The 21,512-nt window shown below is 35.5% G+C and overlaps 2 protein-coding genes across 2 annotated transcripts in view; one reads left to right on the top strand and one right to left on the bottom strand.

Annotated features, from left to right (window-relative positions):
- Positions 1-8,447, top strand: part of parp14rs1 (poly(ADP-ribose) polymerase family member 14-related sequence 1) — a 12,258-nt gene extending 3,811 nt beyond the window's left edge. The window contains exons 6-17 of the mRNA XM_048194064.1: positions 68-2,331; positions 2,558-2,791; positions 2,872-3,093; positions 3,228-3,312; positions 3,454-3,600; positions 3,752-3,814; positions 5,339-5,515; positions 5,952-6,161; positions 6,307-6,963; positions 7,142-7,284; positions 7,587-7,761; positions 7,860-8,447. Of these exons, the coding sequence (XP_048050021.1) occupies positions 68-2,331; positions 2,558-2,791; positions 2,872-3,093; positions 3,228-3,312; positions 3,454-3,600; positions 3,752-3,814; positions 5,339-5,515; positions 5,952-6,161; positions 6,307-6,963; positions 7,142-7,284; positions 7,587-7,761; positions 7,860-8,140 (4,658 nt within the window). The 3' untranslated portion in view covers positions 8,141-8,447. The remainder of the gene's footprint in view (positions 1-67; positions 2,332-2,557; positions 2,792-2,871; positions 3,094-3,227; positions 3,313-3,453; positions 3,601-3,751; positions 3,815-5,338; positions 5,516-5,951; positions 6,162-6,306; positions 6,964-7,141; positions 7,285-7,586; positions 7,762-7,859) is intronic.
- Positions 8,427-21,512, bottom strand: esyt3 (extended synaptotagmin-like protein 3). The gene is made up of 23 exons (XM_048194066.1): positions 20,869-21,512; positions 19,909-19,950; positions 19,634-19,768; positions 19,440-19,516; positions 19,235-19,304; positions 18,295-18,384; positions 18,129-18,184; positions 15,767-15,887; positions 15,487-15,663; positions 15,310-15,392; positions 15,180-15,228; positions 14,923-15,012; positions 14,666-14,728; positions 14,484-14,543; positions 12,747-12,818; positions 12,550-12,636; positions 12,230-12,379; positions 10,593-10,999; positions 9,940-10,038; positions 9,709-9,840; positions 9,517-9,622; positions 9,349-9,398; positions 8,427-9,201 (listed from the first exon to the last, which is right to left on the bottom strand). Exons 1-23 carry the CDS (start codon positions 21,187-21,189, stop codon positions 9,162-9,164), a joined length of 2,577 nt encoding a protein of 858 aa, XP_048050023.1. The 5' UTR covers positions 21,190-21,512; the 3' UTR covers positions 8,427-9,161.

Genomic DNA, 21,512 nt, shown 5'->3' with positions numbered 1-21,512 from the left:
CATTTGATTTTTTTCATTGAATTTAATTTGTGCATATGCATAAACTATACGATGTGTGCTTTTTCAGATGTGCAAACAGTCATTGACCAGCAACATCAGATTAAAAAGCAGCCTTTCAGAGTACTGCCATACTATGACACACTACAAACAGCTCTATATGGTAAAGACAGACCCACTCTGAGACTCCCAGAGGCATTTACTGAGAAGATTGATAAAACTGTATGGCACCACTTAAAGGAAAACCAAAAATCTCTGGGTTTAGTCACACAAGATATGTCCAGTCATTTTTGTGAGATAGATTTTCGATCCTCAGCAGTGAAGATCAATCCTTCATCCTCTTTACTTAACCAAGGCGGGCAGACAAGAAAACTTATTCAGACATGGAGTGAAAATGCCCTCTCTGAGTTCTCATTGTCAATGTCTAAGTTTAAATCCATTGAGCTCCACATTCAGAAGGATGCATGGACAGAGATACAGCCTGAAATTCAAAAAGCAGTAGCGGGAGAGGCAGTCACAATGGTTGCCTGTGCAGATGAAGGGACAATATCTGTAGCCGGCCTGAATGAAGATGTGAACGGGATTGAGGGAATTCTGAGAGAAATAGTTCAGAGAGTCACCCAACGAATCCAAAGGGAGAAGGGCAGTGAGACTGATGAAATAAATATGACACCATCCATTTACAAGCTTGTTCTCTGTGATGGTTTGGAGCAGCAAATTCAAGACAGATTTCCAGAAATGGACATAACATACCTTGCGCATAGCCAAAAGTTAACTCTTTATGGTTTAAAAGATGAGATGCTGGAAACAAAAAACAAGATACTGGAGACTGTTCTTAGTTTGATTCGTAAACCAACTGAGCTCCACCAATCTGTTTTAGATTTTCTGTACAAGAATGATCTGGAGGAAATGTCCAAAGTTTTGTTTTTTAACAAAGGAATCAATGTAGCATTAGAAGCCGATGTAAAGAGAGTTTTGCTTGTTGGAAAAACAGACAAGGACTTGGATGTTGGTGAGAAGCGACTGCAGACAGATCTGGGACATGTGAGCTTCAATGTAGAAGATCCCAGTGTTCTAACAAGATCAGACTGGCAAGACCTTGTGTCTCACATTAAAAAAAATGATAAAAATGTTACAGTACAGACATCAGTCAACCAGGTGATGGTTTCTGGCTTTGTTGAGTCTATGAAGGATGTTGAACAAGAGTTACATGATTTTGTTCAGAAAAACTCACACTTCGAGAAAACTCTGAAGGCTCACAAGACCGTTGTCACATTCATTAAGGATCACAAAACGCAGGATTGGCTTGAAGAGGTGAAAGGTAAAGTGAATGTGGACTTCAAAGATGAAACCATTGTGATCAGTGGCCCAAGGCTTTGTGTCGCTGAGTTTGTGCCTATGTTTGATGATTTGATTAAGTCTGCACATCACTGCACCATGAAAATAGTTAAACCAGGGGCAAGGAAGTTTTTCAAGGAGAAAGAGTCAATGTGTGCTACACTTGCCAAGACAGATATGAGTTGTTTGGTCCAATTAATAGACGAGTATGACCACCCACATGACACTGTTCAGTCACAGACAATAAAGCCTGTTTATCATTATAAAACACATGAAGGAATTGAGATTACAGTAGACAAAGCTGACATGTGTTCATTTCAAGCGGATGCAGTGGTCGGTGCATGTAAAGAGAACCTCCTACTGGATGGAGGTTTAGCAAAGGCTCTCTCAGATGCTGCTGGTCCTAAACTTCAGAACTCCTGCAACCAGCTTGTCAAAGCACGGAAGTTGACAACAGGTGATGCAGTTCTCCTCGATGCAGGGGGGCGGCTGCGATGCAAGCATGTCATCTTAGCAATAGGACCACATTATAATTCTTCAAAACCTCTGGAGTCTGAGAAGCTCTTGAAGAAAGCTGTGAAGAAAAGTCTGAATGTGGCAGATCAAGAAAGCTTCAAGTCGTTGGCAATCCCAGCCATTAGCTCTGGCGCATTTGGTTTCCCATTAGACCTTTGTGCAGAAACCATTGTTAAAGCTATAAAAGAGTTCTGTGATTTTGTTGAAGGGGACATTGCACTGAGGAAGATTCACCTAGTTGACAATAATGATAAAACGGTTCAAGCTTTAGAAGCTGCTGTGAAGAAAATTTATGGGGTCAGTTCACTTACCAACAGCATGACAGCTGGAAGCAGTTCAAGCAGCCAGCAGCAAAACCAAGCAAGTTCTTCTCCAAACCAACAACAGATAACTACACACTTTCAAGGGGCATCTCAAAGTTTTCCAACAAAAGAAGGTTTAACCATCACCCTTATGAAAGGAAACATTGAGGACACAACAGTGAGTTCAATATTTACAGATTATGCATTATTTGGTGTATTGCTTTCTTCTGAAGTGTAGTTTGTATTTGAAATATCAAAAATATCTACAGATTTTTTTTTTTTTTTTTTATATAAAATAAGATTTTATTTATAGTTAGGCCCCTTGCCAAAGTAAAATGCTGGAGCATGATTTGAGCTAAAAAATCATCTGTAAATATCTGCTCTTTTTTTTTTTTTTTGTATAGATGGATGTCGTTGTGAACACACTTAGCAGTGACCTGAATCTTGGTGTAGGAGCTATTTCAAATGCCCTTCTCAAAGCAGCTGGTCCACAGCTTCAGGTTCTGCTCAATCAGCAAGTCACAGGCACTGCAAACATTGGAGCAGTTTTTGAAACTGCAGGTGGAAACCTGAAGAACAAACTGGTGTTCCATGCAGTCGTACCACACTATAATCAGGGACAAGGGAACGAGCAGAAGGTAATACTCATTGATTGATTTTTAGTGATTAGTAGAAAAAAATCTGATGCTTTTAATGATATTTTATTCTCTTTGAGCAGGTGCTGGAGGATATCATGGATAAGTGTTTAGATCAGGCAGAGCAGCGTCAGCAGAGCTCCATTGTATTCTCTGCCATTGGCACAGGAAATCTGGGATTTCCAAAGCCAATGGTGGTCTGCACAATGCTGGACTCAACCCTCAGGTTTAGCAGTAAAAGAAGTTCAAAGCATGTGAAGGAAGTGGTATTTGCTCTTCACCCCAAAGATACGCAAACCATTCAGGTACCTGATATATGATCTCATTTCAGCCTTTTTAAGATCCATATGGAGTCACGATTCCACATTCTGCAGATATTTTTGACTCTTATATAATGTGTTATTTTCACCTCTGTAATACTATATGTCATTCATTGCAGGTATTTACAGATGAGTTCAGCAAAAGGTTTTTGGGCCAGTCTGCCGCTGCAACAGCAAGTAACCCCACACAGCCCCAGAGCACAGGTGCCCAAAACTGTACTTTTCATATCCAAATTACCTATAACTAACTTGTCTCAAGGTAATTTTTAGTGGATGTATGAAATAAATTCCCCTTCATATGATACCTTACCATAATGGTCATTCAGTTCTGTTTTATGTTTACAGGCCCCTTCTCAAAGGTCACTACAAAATCTGGGATTCATGAGACTACAGTGGGAGGAGTAACACTTCAGGTCCTGAATGGTGATATTACTGCAGAGAAAACTGATGTCATCGTGAACTCTAGCAATAAAGAGTTCACACTGAAATCAGGTAAATTTACTGAGTTAGTAGAAGGGTGTAAATGTTTTATCTTACTCATGACTTTTCAAGCATTTTGCCTGTAATTGCTTGTTGCTTCATTTCATAAGATAGAAATAAATGAGCTAGAACATAAAACAAACTTTTATCTCAAACTGTCAAGGTGTCTCAAAGGCTATTTTGGATAAGGCTGGACCAAACGTAGAAGCTGAGTGCCAGCAACTTGGTGAGAAGCACGTTTTAATTCCTAAACTACCCAAGTGAAAAAAGTATACTAAAATGAATTTGAAATACATTTATTTTGTGCTAAGTATACTACAAGTACATTTACATATTTATGTGCTAAATAAAATATAATGCAATTATACTTTTGGTATACTTAAAATCTGCTAAATTGGAACAACTAATTTTGTACTTAATGCACTTTTTAATTGTATGGAAGTAGTGCTGAGGTCCAACTAAAGATATAATTAAGTATATTTGATTGTGCTAAAGTGGAGCTATTGCAAGTATACTTTAGGTACACTTTAAATATATTGCATTTAAAGACTGATATTATACAAAGATCATGATGTGTCAATAAATATGTTGATACATTTCAAGTATATTAGTATGAAATAAATGTATTTTAAATAGATTTTGGTATATATATATATATATATATATATATATATTTATATTATACACACTACCAGTCAAACGTTTGAAAACATTACTATTTTTAATGTTTTTGAACGTAGTCTCTTATGCTCATTAAGGCTGCATTTCTTTCATAATAAATGCAGGAAAAAACAATAATATTGTGAAATATTATTACAATTTAAAATTATGGTTTTCTATTTTAATATACTTTAAAATATATATTTATAATTTATTTCTGTGATGCAAAGCTGAATTGTCAGCATCATTACTCCAGTTTTCAGTTTGACATGATCCTTCAGAAATCATTCTAATATGCTGATTTATTATCAATGTTGGAAACAGTTGTGCTGCTTAATATTATTTTATAACCTGTGATACTTTTTCAGGATTCTTTTGATGAGTAAAAGGTTAAAAAAATATCAGCATTTATTTAAAATAGAATTTTTTTGTAACAATATACACTACCGTTCAAGTTTGGGGTCAGTCATTTTTTTCTTTTTTTTTAAAGAAATTAATACTTTTATTCAGCATGGATGTGTTAACTTGTTAAAAAGTGATATTAAAGATTTATATTGTTAGAAAAGATTTATATTTTGAATAAACGCTGTTCTTTTTAACCTTTTATACATCAGTGAATCCTGAAAAAAGTATCACAGGTTCCAAAAAACATATTAAGCAACACAACTGTTTTCACCATTGATAATAACTGAGTATCAAATCAGCATATTAGAATGATTTCTGAAGGATCATGTGACACTGAAAACTGGAGTAATGATGCTGAAAATTCAGCTTTGTTATCACAGAAATAAATTATTTTTTAAAGTATATGAAAAAATAGAAAACCATAATTTTAAATTGTAATAATATTTCACAATATTATTGTTTTTTTCTGTATTTATTATGAAATAAATTCATCCTTAATGAGCATAAGAGACTACGTTGCAAAACATCAAGAATAGTAATGTTTCCAAACTTCTGACTAATAGTGTGTGTCTATAAATATATATATATATATATATATATATATATATATATATATATATATACTGGAGTAAAATATTTCCGAATTCAATATTAAATATTATTGTCGGTCCATGTGTTTTTCCAGGGGCCAAGACTAACAGTGGACTGATAATGACTCAAGCTGGGAATTTACAGTGTAAAAAGATCATCCACATTGCAGCACAAAGCAATGCTATTATGATCCAAAAACATGTTAAAAAGGCCCTGGAAATGTGTGCCAAGGAAAAGTTAACCTCCATTGCCTTCCCAGCTATTGGCACAGGTAAAAACAGGAAATTATGAGAGGGAAAGTGTTATTGTTGTTCATCTATGTCACACAATGACTGTCCTTATATAGAAAATATAAAGCATATATGAATTCAATTTTTATAAGTAGCATAAATTTATTTATTTATTTTTCCACTTGTTTTTTTTTACAAAACATATTTGTATTTATTATTTGTACAATACATTTATTTATTTAAAATCTTTTTTTTCTAGAGCTGTTAGTTAAATTGTTATAATTTGGGTTTAACTGAATCGATTGTGAGTAATCTCAAATTCTGGTTTAGCATTATAAATAAATAGTGGTCAGAAAGGTTTTTCATCTTACAATAACTTTAGCAGCCCAAATTCCTACAATATTTTATGTTGTCAATGCAAATCTTTCACTAAAAACATGAACATGGTTCATAGTCACGTTGCTTTCCTTTTCTTAGGACAAGCGGGCTTGTCTCCAGGTCAAGTAGCAGACTCCATGATGGATGGTGTGTTGGACATGGTAAGAAAAACTCCCCAGTCCACTATCAAGCTGATCAGATTGGTTGTGTTCCAGGCCCCCATGCTTCCTGAATTCCTCAAAAGTATGCAGTATAAAGAAACTGGGCCTCCCAAACAAGAGAAAGAGAGTACATGGTCAAAAATCAAAAGTATGAATCTCATTACTTTCACTTTAACCTAATTTCATAGAACATGTCATTTTCTCAGTAGCCTTTAAAACATTAAAATATTCAAACATATCAAACACGACCTGACTGAAGATATTTCTCTATTCCAACATTGTGTATGTTGCAGCATATGCAAAATCCTTCTTCAGTGGATCTTGGGAAAAAGAAATAAAACAACATGGTGGCAAAGACTTTGTCATTGATGGCGTGCAAGTACATCCGGTGCTTTTTTCTATCTGTGGACCATCACAAGCAGAAGTGGATAAAACAAAGCGCTTCTTAGAGGATATGATCAATCACGAACAAGTGTTCGAGTCTATCACAGACACAGCGATCCTTAGCTTAACAGATAAAGACCAACAGCGAATCCAGGACCTGCAAAGCAGTATAGATGTGACTATAAGGCTAGAATACAAAGCCCAGAAAGGTTCAGAAGGGACCTCAGGACAGGCCACACTCATAGTACAAGGTCTCAGCCGAGATGTTCTAAAAGCCATTCAAGAAATCCAAGAAATGCTCAAAACAGCCAAAGAAAATGAAATACTAAAAAAAGACCTGGATTACACAAGTGAGCTTGTGGATTGGCAGTATGAACAAGGTGGGCAATATAAGAGTTTTGAACAACTAACAAATTTTGAGTTGGAAAAGGCCCTTAGCAGTCAAGCTCCAGACATCAGAATTTCCTTCCAAGGCCAAACGTACCAGGTCAAACTGCCTGAGGGTCCTGCGGTGAGCACCACTGGTGGAAACCAGATGAACATCAAACGGATTGACAGACTGAAAGGTATTTGCTGTGTAATATCATATCAATATGAAAAAGAAAATAATACATATATAAAATATAAATTAAAGTGAATAAATGTATAAATTAATTAAAGTCTTATCATAATAAATAAAAGATGCAAATTGGATAAGATTTGTCTAATTGCACTAGAACTAATTTCATTACCATTTTTCTTCAGCAATTGAAAGTATCCCACAGTATTGGGATGCCATGGCGTCTGACCAGTTGTTCCAAAGGTTTAATTTGCAACCGACCAGCACAGAATACAAAGAAGTATTGGGGCTCTTCCAGGCCACTTGTCCAAACAACAATGTCTCGAAGGTGCGTGTCATTTTATTATATTGTTTTTTTTCTTTATATCCGATGGTCTACAGGTTTGAACATACTAATGCTTTTCCCTCCTAAAAGTTCATAGTAATTTACAGGATTTTAACCCCAGTTATATATAGAATTCTTAGGATGTGTGTAGGTGGATGTAATTTTGTAACTAGGCAGTGCAATACATTGTAAATCACAAGGAAAAAACACATGGCAACATCACGAACAACTCAGTTTGAAACTCGTATTCATTATGGGATTCTTATATGGTTTTTACACCTGTTTTTTTTTTTTTTTGATTATAGATTGAACGAATCCAGAATCCTGGCATGTGGAAGAACTACCAGAATAACAAAAGCGTCATGGAGAAAAAGAATGGTCATCAAAACAATGAGAAAAGACTATTTCATGGAACCAGTGAGCAGACTATCGGTCACATCAATAAGAGTGGATTTAATCGCAGCTATGCAGGGAAAAATGGTAAATCATTTACTACAATCACTAATATTCACATTCCATTATTCTAATTGAAGTTGTGTATATATTAATTTTTCATCTCTTCATTTTTCTTCTTATAGCTGCAGCATATGGAAACGGCACTTACTTTGCACTTAATGCAAGATATTCCTCTAGCAACACATACTCAGTGCCTAATGCTCAGGGACATAAGCACATGTACCTCTGCAGAGTCCTTACGGGAGACTACACAAACGGAGCAGGAGGGATGATTGTGCCACCTGCAAAAAATGCCAACTGTGACCTGTACGACACTGTTGTGGACAACCCTAATGCTCCGACCATTTTTGTGGTGTTTCGTGATGATAATGCTTATCCTGAATATTTAATCACCTTCACTTAGTCACTTATAAGTAATCATTTTACACAGTGAGCACTTAATCACATCAGATACAATCAGGGAGAATATTTTTAAATAGAACTGTATTTCCCATAATGTTTCTTACTGAATCATCAAAATTTTAAAGGGCTTTAATAATGGAAAATACACATGCCTTATAATGAATTTATTTTATGTTGTTTCTGCTGTGAAATGTTTAGCTGTAAAGTTTAATTCTGGTGATATTTTCTCTACAAATATGCACAAACAAGACAGTCTGCCAGCACATTTAAACAAACTGCACTGCAAATAAAGAACTTAAACCTTCAAATAGTTTTATTGTAATTTCTTACACCCCTACACAACATACAACTGATACTTTTGGCATATGAAAAAAAGGTTTATAAGCACAATCCACAAGTATGTTTGCTTTTCTACATCTTAGTTACAAATATAAAAATAAATTAATATATTTATATTTCCTCTTTGTGCAGAAAGTAAAGATATTTGGAATGGAATTTTGAATTCCATTGTAACAACTGAAAATAATACTTCATGCTTTAAGTTTTAAAGTCATATCTGTCTATATATTTAGGAATTCAAGCGGTTTTGCTACCATTCCATGAGTTCATACATATATATTTTAAAATTATAAATGAAAAACAGCACAAAAATAACAAACAAACCTGTTTTGACGACTTTTAACAGAAAAATAGAAAAAGACCAAAAGCCACACAACCTGTCATGATAAGATTCAGTGTATCACACAAAAAAGACTCCAAATGCATAAAACTCAATGTATGAATGTAAAAATAGATGGTGGAAAAAGTATAAAATTGGATCCTACAGTGTGGCTTGCAGTCAACATGAGCAATGAAGAGGAACTATTGTGTATTTTTAGGAATTATATTCCTATCATCTTAAAAGTCAGTGTCAAAGTCATTAGTCTGTCCATCTGGGTAGCTCTCAGCAATAGGTACAAAATAAAATTATAAGATAAATAATAAATTTGCTGTTTTTTTGTGTGCAGTTGACCTCAATTTTGCTAGTTTGTCTTCTTTAGCCCAGGGAGAGAGAGTTCATACCTGTTTGTTTGGAGAGAAAAAGTAAATAAACAAACATGCATACACCATCTGTATACACTTACTTAAACCATATTAGTAAAAAAAATCCTCAGCTGTGCAATAAAGGTTAATGCAACAACAAATGTAGATTACATTTGCTGCCCTTACCATTCTGTGGAGCCTTTGACCAGATCTATTTCAGACATATCAATCAAAACCTTTTGGGGAAAAAATGTAAAATGTCAACATCCCGATAATTAGAAAATGTTTTTTATCCAAGTTTAGTCTGTAGCTGCCTCATATATTCATGTCAATCCACGTTCTTCATCCACTTACCATTCCAATCTCCTTTCGCTCTCTTTTGTGAAGCATTTTATTGTTTTTTACTGCAACGTCCAACTTTCTGTTTCTTGCTTCCTCCGGTGACACGGCGAACTCAAATCTGAGATGAAGAGTTATTTTAGAGATCTTTAAAACATTTCAAACAATGAAAATAGTTGGTTTCAGGAAGTGAAAAATGGCTCTAACATCTCATTGAAGATAGGGTTCACAGTCTTCTTTTTAACTGGAGTGCGCTTGCGGTGTTTCCACGTCTGATCAGGCAGCAGATACATGCGGACGTAAGTATCAGAGCCGCTCTCGCTGCAGGAGAACAGATCCCTAAGAAGCCATGAAGAAATATAATCATTTTTAGGATTCTTTCAGCTGTGTGGTAAAATAATTATAAGGTATATAAAAAAAGAGACATAGGCATCTCACTTGCAGCTGTTGACCATCACGATGAGCCGCTTCCTTAAGGTGGCATAACGCAATGTGAGTTGGATCTGCCCAAAGCTGCCCTGGTGATTCAAGATGGCCCTTGAAATTAACATATAAACTCATTGGTGAAATCTGAAGATTTTTATAGGACAAAACATTTGTCAGTTATTGAACTGAACTGGATCAACACTGAACTGACTTGAGCTAAATAACAACACCATTGTCTTCTGTAGACTTGCTTATAGATGAAATAAGCTTGTTTCATAATTTGATTAAAGGGATAGTTCACCCAAAAATGTCTGTTTGTTTACAAACATTCTTCCAAATATCTTCCTTTGTGTTCAGCAGAAGAAAGAAATTCATACAGGTTTGGAACAACTTGAGGGTGAGTAAATGACAGAATTTTCATTTTTGGGTGAACTATCCTTTTACACTGAACTGACTTGAATTGAATAAAGACATTATTGTTTTCTGTAGTGCTGCTTTATACTTAAACTGATTTCGCTTTATAACTAAAGAACTTTGCAACATTCACACTGTTATTTTATTGTGAAGCTGCTTTTAAACAATCTGTATTGTATTAAGCACATTATAAATAAAAAAATATATCCGAATAAAAAGTAAATAAATGTAATGCATTATATTGTACATACTCTGGATAAGGGACGCTGTCTGTTAGATCAAAGCGAGAAGAAGCTATTGAGTTATCTGACAACAGGCTGTGGGAATCGTAGCGACGCATTTGACTGGGGGTGGAAGGGGTCGAATGCAGCGCCTCTGTGCCCACGAAAGTGCTCCGTCGGTAGGGGGGATACTCTGCTTGGAGGTCATTAGAGGAGCTGACTGAAGATGGCACAGGGGCAGGAACAGTCTGTGTTCTGGAGAGTGGGACAGATGAAACGGGCACCGTTTCCTTCTGGTTGCTCTGTACAGGTTGAGCTGGAACTGGAGTTGGAGCTGGAGTTTGAGGCTCAGGGCGAGTTTGAGTCGATAAGGGTTTTGTCTTATCCTGAGCTGGTGGAGTGACAACCTTTGGTTCCGGTTTCTCCAATGTAAGAATCTAAATTAAGTGAAAAGTGTGAAGTCATTGTTAAACATTTACCAACAAATATTACAGTCATTGTTTTAGTAATTTATGTCTTAATATACAATAGAACATATATTACAATAGAACTATTATTTTTTTTTTTTTACAACAAATCCTTTCGGTAGAGGGATACTCAACCCAAAAATGAAAATTCTCTCGTCATTTACTCATCCTAATGCCGTTCACTGTATGTGGCTTTCTTTCTTCGGACAAACTGGTAGATTTTTAGAAAAATAATTATTCTCTTTGATTCCATATACAGCAATTGGATAGGCCCCTCAAAGTTGACGTTTCAAAAACCATACAAAACAAACATAACGAGACGTGATGTGAGTTTCACAACACATTTACATTTATTGACATTTACATCAAGTGAACACATGTATGACTGTTGGTGAAGCGATGGTTTCTAGTTTAAAAATTTAAAAAAAAATAGTTTGTTTTCTCACACATGCCTATCATTTCATTTAAGATGACGCATCAACTGGGGATGTATGGATTACCTCCATGTTCATTTTGTGTGGTTTTTGAAGTGTCAACTTTCAGGGGCCTATTCACTTCCATTATAAACACTCACAGAGATGGATTATTTTTTCCAAAAATCTATTTGCGTTCATCTAAAGAAAGAAAGTCATATACTTCTGGGATGGCAATTATGAGAGAATTTTCATTTTTGCAAGGAATATCCTTTTAAGAGTCTTTTACTGTCCTTCAGTGGTTCTAAACTGGTTAGTTGCAAGTCAAAATCCTGACTGGGTTATGGATGGCAGGATAGCAAAATAAATTGGCTTATCAACTTTCAAAATGTTGGAGGAAAAATCTCCCATATTTCAAGTTGTTGATGCCAAAGGCTGTGTTTAGTCAAACTGCAAGTCATTTATTATTTGGTAGAAGCTAGTCAAGATAAGCAGATGTTAACATGGCCAGGTTGTGTGACATACACTTATCCTACAAAACCATAGAAAAGTAACAAAAAAAAGGAACTAATACAGGTTCACTTGCAACAAAGATAAACATTGTTTGTGCTAACTACATATAGGAATTCTTGAAAAACAAATATAATGGTAACACTTTCAATCTGTTCTTCAATTTGTTAAAATTAATCAATTAGGTATTGTGAACAAACACTGTTTGGGCTTGTAAAATCCAGGTGCTGAAGAAAAAAAACAAAAACAAAACAGCAGCTTTAGTTCACTCGCTCACCCTGAGAACAGCTTTCATCTTGATCTGGCTATTGGCTCCGGAGCGCTCGAGCTGAAAGCGCTGATCCATTGTCATGTCAGAAACATTGAGCAGCCGGACCAATGGCAGAGTGAGTTTGCCCAGTGAGGATTTCTTGTCATGTTCCTTTACCTGAGGCCACAGGGTAAAAAGAGAGTGATAGATTTATTTTCTATATATTACATAATAATGCTATAAATTCCTGATTTTTGCTATATTTATCAAGCCTTTTGTATGGAAGAACAAGAATCATTCAGTCTGTTTTAATATTGTAAAATTGATTATTTTAAGACCTGGTTTACCTCAACATTCAACACTTGGTTTTTCACACTGTGCACAAAGAATGTGAAGCATTCATCATAACTCGGGTCTTTTGTGGCATACACAATCTGTCAAAACAAATACAAACACTTCAGCTTCAAAATATCTGATCCACTATGCTTAAAAAAAAGTGAAAACAGGGGATTGGCATTAGAATTATATTCCAAAGAAGTTATACCTTGCTTTTTTGACTTTGCTGATCAATGGAAAACTCCACATATGAGTTGGGATCATTAGTTTTTCTGGTGAGCTGAAATTAATCAATAAATCAAAATCAATAAATTCCCATGACTTTTCCTTAAACTTTCCAGTTGTTTGTGATTTTTACAAATCTAACACAGATTTTCATTTATGTCAGGTACTGTACCAATCCTTGCAAGTGATATATTCAAACTGTTATGCACATTAGTGAAAAAAAAAAAAACATCTTCAGTGAAACAAACAAAAAAAAAAATTGAAATGCAACTCATGGATGATTTAGCTAGTGTAGTGGTGCATCAAAAACCACATTATGCCAAAAGCAGTTCTGGCAGCTGCAAAAGAATGCTTTCATTTTTGACTGAAGAAAGAATTCAGAGAATGCGTGCAGGAAAGCTTTTTCATTTCTATGTCCTGACCAGCAGATCACTCCACTACATAAGGGGTCGTTTACACAACACAGTTTTTAACTAAAAACAGAAATCTTTTTATGCGTTTTGACTGTTCATTTACATGACAACAGCGTTTTGGGACCTGAAAAAGCAAGCATTTGAAAACTGTTTTCAAAGTGCAGTTTTTTGAAAAGATACAGTTATATACCATGTCTCCGTGTAAACTACAAAAACGTGAATCTGTGAAAATGCTGACGGCATGCATATTATGTGTACAGCGTTTTTAGTTGTTTTCGTGGATCCGTGTGAATGGGGATTGTTTTGACAACATTGTCATCTGTACAAAGAAAAAACATTTCCAGTTTTATGTATTTTTTTGTAAATGTACCCTCAATATAAAAACCTACCAAATTGTGATCCACTGAAAATGAGGTGATATTATGATACTCTGACATCATGAAAAAGTCCTAATGTTTCACCTTTTAATTTGCATGATGTATATGTGGTTAACGTGATAATTTTCATAGTTGAGCCACTGATAAAAACCAGCTGAACAGGTCGTTACAATTACAGAGAAGCAGAAACTAAAACCTGTGCCTTGACTTTATCATGCTCAGTTAAAACGATATGATATAATCTCTGGAATGCTCTCTATTCAGTGCTGGCAGAAGGCTGCATTCCAAATGCATGAGATGGAATGATGGAAGAGTGAAATACCTTGAGATCTAGCATTTTGACCCAACAACAGAAAAAACATTTTTTTCACCTTGTTCATGAGGAAACCTAATAGACAAACTTTTCAGAAAGGCTTAAAAGAACAGATCAACCAAAAATGTTAATTTATGGTCATCATTTACTCACTGCCATGAAGGGCAAAATTAACAGTGAATTTAAATTTCAGATTGTTCCTCACACAAGCCTGTCATCTGGCTTCAGAAGACTACTTTTGGTATTTTTTATTTTGTTTATTATGTTGTAATTTATGGAACCATTTTGGAGCTGGTCACTATGAACCATAGATTTATTTATTTTTAAACTCTATTTGTCTTCCACTGAAATAAGAACATACAGGTTTTTAACAACACAAGGGTGAGTAAATGATGACAACATTTTCACTATTGCATTAAGCCTATCTGATAAGTTTGTTGATTTACCCATGTAGCTGTGCTTGGATTGAATCTGAGAAGCCTAAAGATAGATTCTTCCCACATAATGTCTGGGACAATAGTGGATGAAAGTAATTAGCCATTACTGCTGTTGCAAGTTTTTTCTTTTCTTTTTCTTTTTTTTAATAAACTAAGAAATGACTGTAAACAATTTCTTACCCGAGCCTCTTTGGGTGGTTTTCCATGCTTCTCATTATGGGTGAATTCACGTTGGTTTTTCTGAAGGCAAAGAAATTGGATAAAAATATCACATAATAACACTTGTTTTCATATGCTGTGTTTGTGTTATGATAGGCTGGTAGTCTTTTAGAAGTGCTCTCATTGTACAAGTATATACTCACAGGCAGATTGGAGGCACAATCTAGATATACTGCCAGCATGGCACAAGCAAGCCCATCACTAGTCTAAAAGATGAAAATGAACAAATTAGAAGAAAACATATTAAACGAACCTTAAATCTGATCCAGACACAGTTTGATTCTTTAGATATTCACATAAAACACATATTTTGTTAGAAAATACATCACTTCAATCACAGCACATATAACAAGGTAATACAACAAGGTAACTATTATAAATGCAATAAATACAAGCTTACCTCCTTCAGTAGTTCTGGGTTTGTGTGCAAAGAAAACCACTGCAGTTTCATATGTATCTGACCACTCTCAATGTCCTCCAGAGTGTACCACTGCAAATAAAAGACAGAACTTGGTGAACAACAACAACAACAACAACAAAAAGCTTGATTATATCATGGTATATTTATGTGCAGAGAACTACAGATAAAGTCTTTGTTCTCATTCCAATCAACTATCCGTAAAGGAGCACTATGATTCTGATCTTTCCAAAGCTCACCTCATCTATCTCTCTGTCTTTTCTCACATCTCCACAATCCAAACTGAACCTGTGGCAGACAATCCAACATCTCACAATCAATCATATAAAATGAGTAAAATAATGAGCATCTGTGCATAATAATCATTACCTGCCCAAAAAGTCATCAGCGTCTGTGTCTTCGTCAAAAAGTTCCACTTCCAACTCCTGTCCAGGAGCTTCATGAATGACAAACTATTGAAACATTAATGAGATCTCTTTGCATTTCCTGTTTCCCATCTGAAATTATTTATATTATCCAGATAGATCGAGGACTGCTCATAATTACCTCATAAACTTCATTCCATCGTGGATTCAAAGTTTCTTTGATGGTCTTTGTTTTGAATTGCTTGTTCCCGACCCTCAGCACAGTATATGGATCTGACTTGCCCTTTACTAGTCCCATCATGTACGTGTCCTTTGCTACAAGATCCCGAGCCTCCAAAACATGGACCCGTACAACACCCTAAAGATGTTCACAAGGTGTAACTTATTCTCCAGTTTGAAAACAAACACAAAAAGCTGTTTGACTGAATTTGGTAATGGGAGCCAATCACTGCCAGTCTTACTCGAGGAAGAGGAAACTTCATTTGGTCAACCTTGACTTGATCAATCAAAGGGATGCACATCCGATTGGGCAGAACCATGAGAGAGGCGATGATGTCCACAATGGCTGATTCTGACATTTGACTAAGGAGTAAAGAGAGTTTTAGATTTAGATGGTGGAAGACTACATATCATGTTTTTTCAGTTTATTGAGATCAAGGAATTAAATGTGCCTGGATTACTCAATTACTACTAAAACTTTCGACTTTTTGAGCAAAGTTGATGGGCAATGTTGCTTGGGCACTTTCCCATTGAGAATGGGTGACAAATTTCTATTTGGATACTTTAGATTGAAATTTGTTGCCCATTCTCAATGGGAAAATGCCCAAGCAACATCGCTTAGCAGAATTGCCTGGCAACATTGCTCAAAAAGTTGCCCTGTGTATCATCACCTTAAGAGTTTTACAGCCAGGTAAAATCTGTCCTGAGTTGCAGGATATATAGATAAATGTCTGATTGCTATAGAGATTAAGAGTTAAGAGTTAGCAGAAATAAAATTTGTTTTTCCAATTTGTTCTAATAACAATAAATTGTGTTTTGAGACAGCATGTTATGCGTTTTATATACAATTATGGCAAACTTGGAACAAAGAGCACAGTTAAGTATGCAGTAATCTTATTTCTAACATATTGGAAAAAGGACAACTTAAAAGGATAGTTCACCCAAAAAAAATTACATTCTGTCATCATTTAATCACCCTCAAGTTGTTCCAAACCTGTATGAATTTCTTTCTTATGCTGAACACAAAAGAAGATATTTTGAAGAATGTCAGTAACCAAACAGTTGATGGGCACCATTGACTTCCATAGTATTTTTTTTTTGGTCTGTTTGGTTACCCATGTGGCACTGAAATTTCAGCTGCTGAAAATTATCGGCCAAAAATGACACTTTAGTTTTTTAGCCGAAAGACAAAAATGACCAAAAATATGTGCCGAAAATGAATGCCGCCTCAGCACTCAAGTTTCACGCTCGCTCTAGCTGTTATCACTGCAAAACACATGAGATCCAGGGGGTGGAGACGGGTAGGTTAAGGGATATGTAAAGTGGGAGGAGTTGGATCTAGATCCAGAGGGTGGAGATGGGTAGGTTTAGATCCAGGGGGCGGAGATGGGTAGGTTTAGGGATATGTAAAGTCTAGATCCAACCCCGCCCCCTGGATCTTGTGTTCTGCAGTGAGGACCATCTCAACGCTTCATTTGTGTACCGCTCATGCTCATCGGAAAAACAAGTCCACTCAAGTAATGCGCCGACATGAAATTTCTATGTAGTAGTATACTTGTTTCTGTTTGTAATAGCCATACTGTAACATGTTGTGTATAGCCATATTGGGCAACACTGGTAAAATGAAGCTACCGTTCACTGATCCGCTCCCCGATACGCTCTGCTCACATGCTCTGATGATAATAGTTTTCTGGGACTATCCATTGTTTTTGATAATTGGTCAAAAAATAAATCTGTTCAATCTTGTTCTGTTGAATAGAACTGAATAAAGAATAATATATTGATATTTAATATTAATATATTTTCTGTAAAATTTAAGTGTGTTACTTTCAATAAAAGTGTGGTTATTTTATTTTATTGGCTTGTATTTTGTAAATTTAGTATCATTAAATGAATGAATGAATTTCATTAAAAAGTCTAATATTAATACAATTATACAAAAAAAGCTCATTTAAAATTATAAATACATAATTTTTAATAAGCATTTTCGGCCAAGTGCATCCAGAATCTTTGGTTTAGGGCCAGAATTTTCATTTCCGTGCATCCCTAGTTACTCATATTCTTCAAAATATCTTCTTTTGTGTTCAGCAGAAGAAAGAAATTCATAGAGATTTGGAGCAACTTGAGGGTGAATAAATGATGACAGAATTTCATTTTTGGGTGAACTATCCCTTTAAATCCTAATTATTACTACCTGTACTATTCATCCCTCCATGTACTGGAGGCTTTCATGCTATACACAGACATGTATATATAAACTCGTATGACAACATTCCATGTCCTGAAGCAGTTTTGAAGATGAGTGTAGGGTGGCCAGCTAGTTTACTGTTTGTTTGTTTTTGTCATTGTTTGTTTAGCCACTCCAGCTTTACTGTGACTTATGCTTATTATAAGGTTGACTGCTTGATAAAGTATACACACAATTTAAAACACAACTTAACGTGCTTAAGTTATGAAATAACACAATAATAATACTTTAATACTTGTAAGATTGCATGTGTATTGAGAACTGTCAACTACAAAAAAAAATCCTATTATTCTGACAGATTTTCATAAATACATATTATTGAATGACAATCAAAACTATTAAAATCTATGAACTACCTTAGTCCTGGACCATCTAAAAGGTTAGTCATTCCAGTCCAATTGATTTGCAGAACCTGGAAATGTAATTTAAAATGTTCATGTTTTGCTGATGAACTCATGACACTTTTGTTATTTTTTACTTTGAACTTTTTTGAAGCCAATTGCTTGCAATGTCCATACTCACGGGTCGGCGAATGAAAAACATGGTGACTCCACCTACAAGAGGTGCCTGGCCAATCAGAGGCTCGAGAATTACACGTAACATCCCCTGAAGCTGAACGAAAAAATGTACACACATTCATAGTTGTTAGACATTTTCATATTATTTTACATTAGTGCTGTGGGGACTTTGCTGGTACATTTACTGTCAATACTCTCAAATGATGCACACAGACACAGATAAACTCCAATCAAATCATTATGTAATTTTTTTTTGAACATTGTGGCTGAAGGATCTGCAGGATAAGCATTTAAAAAACAAATAACTCACAAATGTACACTATTATTCCAAAGTTTGTGGTCAGCAAGACTTCTTAAAGGAAATTAATACTTTTATTCAGCAAGGATGCATTCAATCGATCAAAAGTGACAGTAAAGACATTTATAATGTTACAATACATTTCTGTTTCAAATAAATGCTGTTCTTTTAAACTTTCTATTCCTTAAAGTATCCTGAGAAAAATGTTTCCTCAAAAATATTAAGCAGCATAAGTGTTTTCAACAATGTTTCTTGAGCAGCAATTCTGCATTTTAGAATGATTTCTGAAGGATCATGTGACACTGAAAATTCAGCTCTGCCATCACAGGAATAAATTACACTTTAAATTACAGTAAAAAAAGAAAACTTAATTTATATTGTAATAATATTTCACAATATTACTGTTTTACTGTATTTTTTAATCAAATAAATGCACCCTTGGTGAGAATTAGAGACTTCTTATTAAAAAATTAATTACAAAAAAAAAAAAAATCTAATCTCACTCCAAACTTTTGAATGGTAGTCTTTATCACAAATGTCACCTCGTCTGACTTAAAAGTCAACATTTGAAAATTAACTGAAGAAAATACCATCTACTATTATTAAATTCAAGCAGTTTTAACATTCATTACATTCCTTCACTAACCTGAAACCCTTTGACTCCTACTTTGATGGCTGGTTTAACATCTGCATCAATGTCCACATCAGCCTCGTAACTGCAGTAGATCAAAGAAAAAGAGAGTCTTAAAACATTTCAGGAAGTGATGGTAGTAAAACCACACATTATAGCAGTCATATGTGGGTTAGCATGATAATATCACATCAAAATGACATTTGCTGTCATAGCTTACACAATGTTGAGGTCAAGGATGACCTCTCTTGTTTCCAGCTCATGTGTGTACACTCTTACCCCTGTAATAGTTGGAGCCTGAAATGCAAATACACCCTCGTAAACTCTTTAATGATTGCTGAAATAGTTATAGTCGTGGGGTATTACACTCTATTCCCAATTAAGGGCACAAAGCCTCAGGTTGTGGAATTATACCTTCTGCCCCATGTGAACTTTAGTAAAAGTAAAGGTCTTCAGATGGGTGTTGGACGTTCTTACGGCCGGCTGAATGTTTTCAATGAGAAGCTTCTCCATGTACATGCCAAAGAATGGCCATGCCTGCTGAAGAACCTACAACAAACAAGTACATTTAGAGACACGCATTTAAGGCAGAAATATCGAAATAGTACAATTTATGAAAAAGAGGTTTGCAAAAATATGTCTGCAAAAACATGTCAAGGGCAAATTCACTTCTGAGGAAGAAATCTTACCTTGTTCATCCAAGCAGCTTTCTCAACATCTGCAAAGTCAATCTATCAGGGCAAAGAATAAGGAACACAATATAGTTAAACATTTCACAACAAAATGTTGTTCCACCAGTTTCAAGATCAAAAGTTGCTTAAACATGAATTCATTTTCACACTATTAACCAAATGATGCTTTCCTTTCGGCTTTTTTAATGAAATTTGAATTAGATCAAGTTTTTTGCCACTTTTTCTTGTAAAAGAAGCAATATTCATAAGGCACTTTATGATATTCAGATGGGTTATTTAAACACAAAACACCAGGTTTTCAGATCTTCAGTCAGGCATTTTTAATTTTATTCATGGTATGATCATGGATATCTGTGACCTGTAATCAGTTAAATCAAAATCAACAGTAAAGATCAGGTGTGTTATTTCACGCTATTATTTTAGGATAGGATGGGGATAGTTAACCCTAAAGTGAAAATTTTGTCATAATTAATTTATGTACTAACATTCTTCTGATATCTGACAGCCTCACGTCTACTTTTCTTTTTTCATTTTTAGGTGAACTACCCTTTAAGATTAGATTGGAGTAATTGTAGCTAATATAAAACCTGGAAACTGTCATTTGAAACTTTACAAGTGCAATAAAATGGTCTTACACCATAACCCATTTTATATATTTCGTTCAGCATTGGTACCATATTAAAGGGTGTGTCAGTTTCTTGTTTTAAGGTATGAAGGGCTGGGTATTTTAATTAAACAACTCAAGCTGACACCTTTGTGTGTAATGTTCCCAAAGCAACACAACAAGAAGCCACACCTCTGACAGTTCAATACCATCTAGTATTGTTTGGAAACTAAGCAATAGTCTAATACACAAAAGCTTTGGTTTGCATCTTCAGAATCAACTCACAAATATACATTTTGCACACTGCACATAAACTAGTATTATTCCAGGTCAATGGCAAGAAGACCACCCACCCAAGCTGGCATGTTCATAGCCTTGAGTTCAGTGCTGATCACGTCCTTCTCGTTTTCCAAAAAGCCAATGGCTGTATCGATCCTCTGATCTTTCCACCTGCGGTTGTTTTTCCACATTGTCCACATGAGCATACTCAGAAGAATCCAGCTGATGCTGAGTCCAAGCGAGCCGGTCAGATACACGGGATAGCACAGGACAATCGCTCTCATCATGAACATCAGGAACTCCATAATCATCTGACTGACATCCTTTACGCTGAGTCCCTCTGGATTTCCAGCAGAGGTGGAGGGCTCTTGACCCTCAGTGACTGCGGCACTCATTGTGACTATGGAGACTGACTAGTATTTAAACGTCTGAAGTTGCTACTAGGTAGAAGTAAGAGCGTCTATATTCACATCAGAGACGCATCTCCTGTCGATCGATCGCTGTTGGTTTACAGGGTGCTTGCGATCAAATCCAATCATCAGATCGAGACTGTAAACAAAACATTTACCGAGACGCGCTCAGCATCGTCACAGGTAGTCCATCTCCAACTGTGATTGAGGAGGCTCTCTCTATCAGTTTTTGTGAACTTCCGTGTTTCCCATCCATTGGGGTTTTTACCTGGTATGGCCTCTACGTAGACACGCCTAAATTCCACCCT

This window comes from Megalobrama amblycephala, linkage group LG6, assembly GCF_018812025.1.
Source record: "Megalobrama amblycephala isolate DHTTF-2021 linkage group LG6, ASM1881202v1, whole genome shotgun sequence".
Classification (NCBI taxonomy): domain Eukaryota; kingdom Metazoa; phylum Chordata; class Actinopteri; order Cypriniformes; family Xenocyprididae; genus Megalobrama; species Megalobrama amblycephala.
The sequence above is the reverse complement of the archived record's forward strand: the minus strand, read 5'-3'. Positions and strand labels throughout refer to the sequence as shown.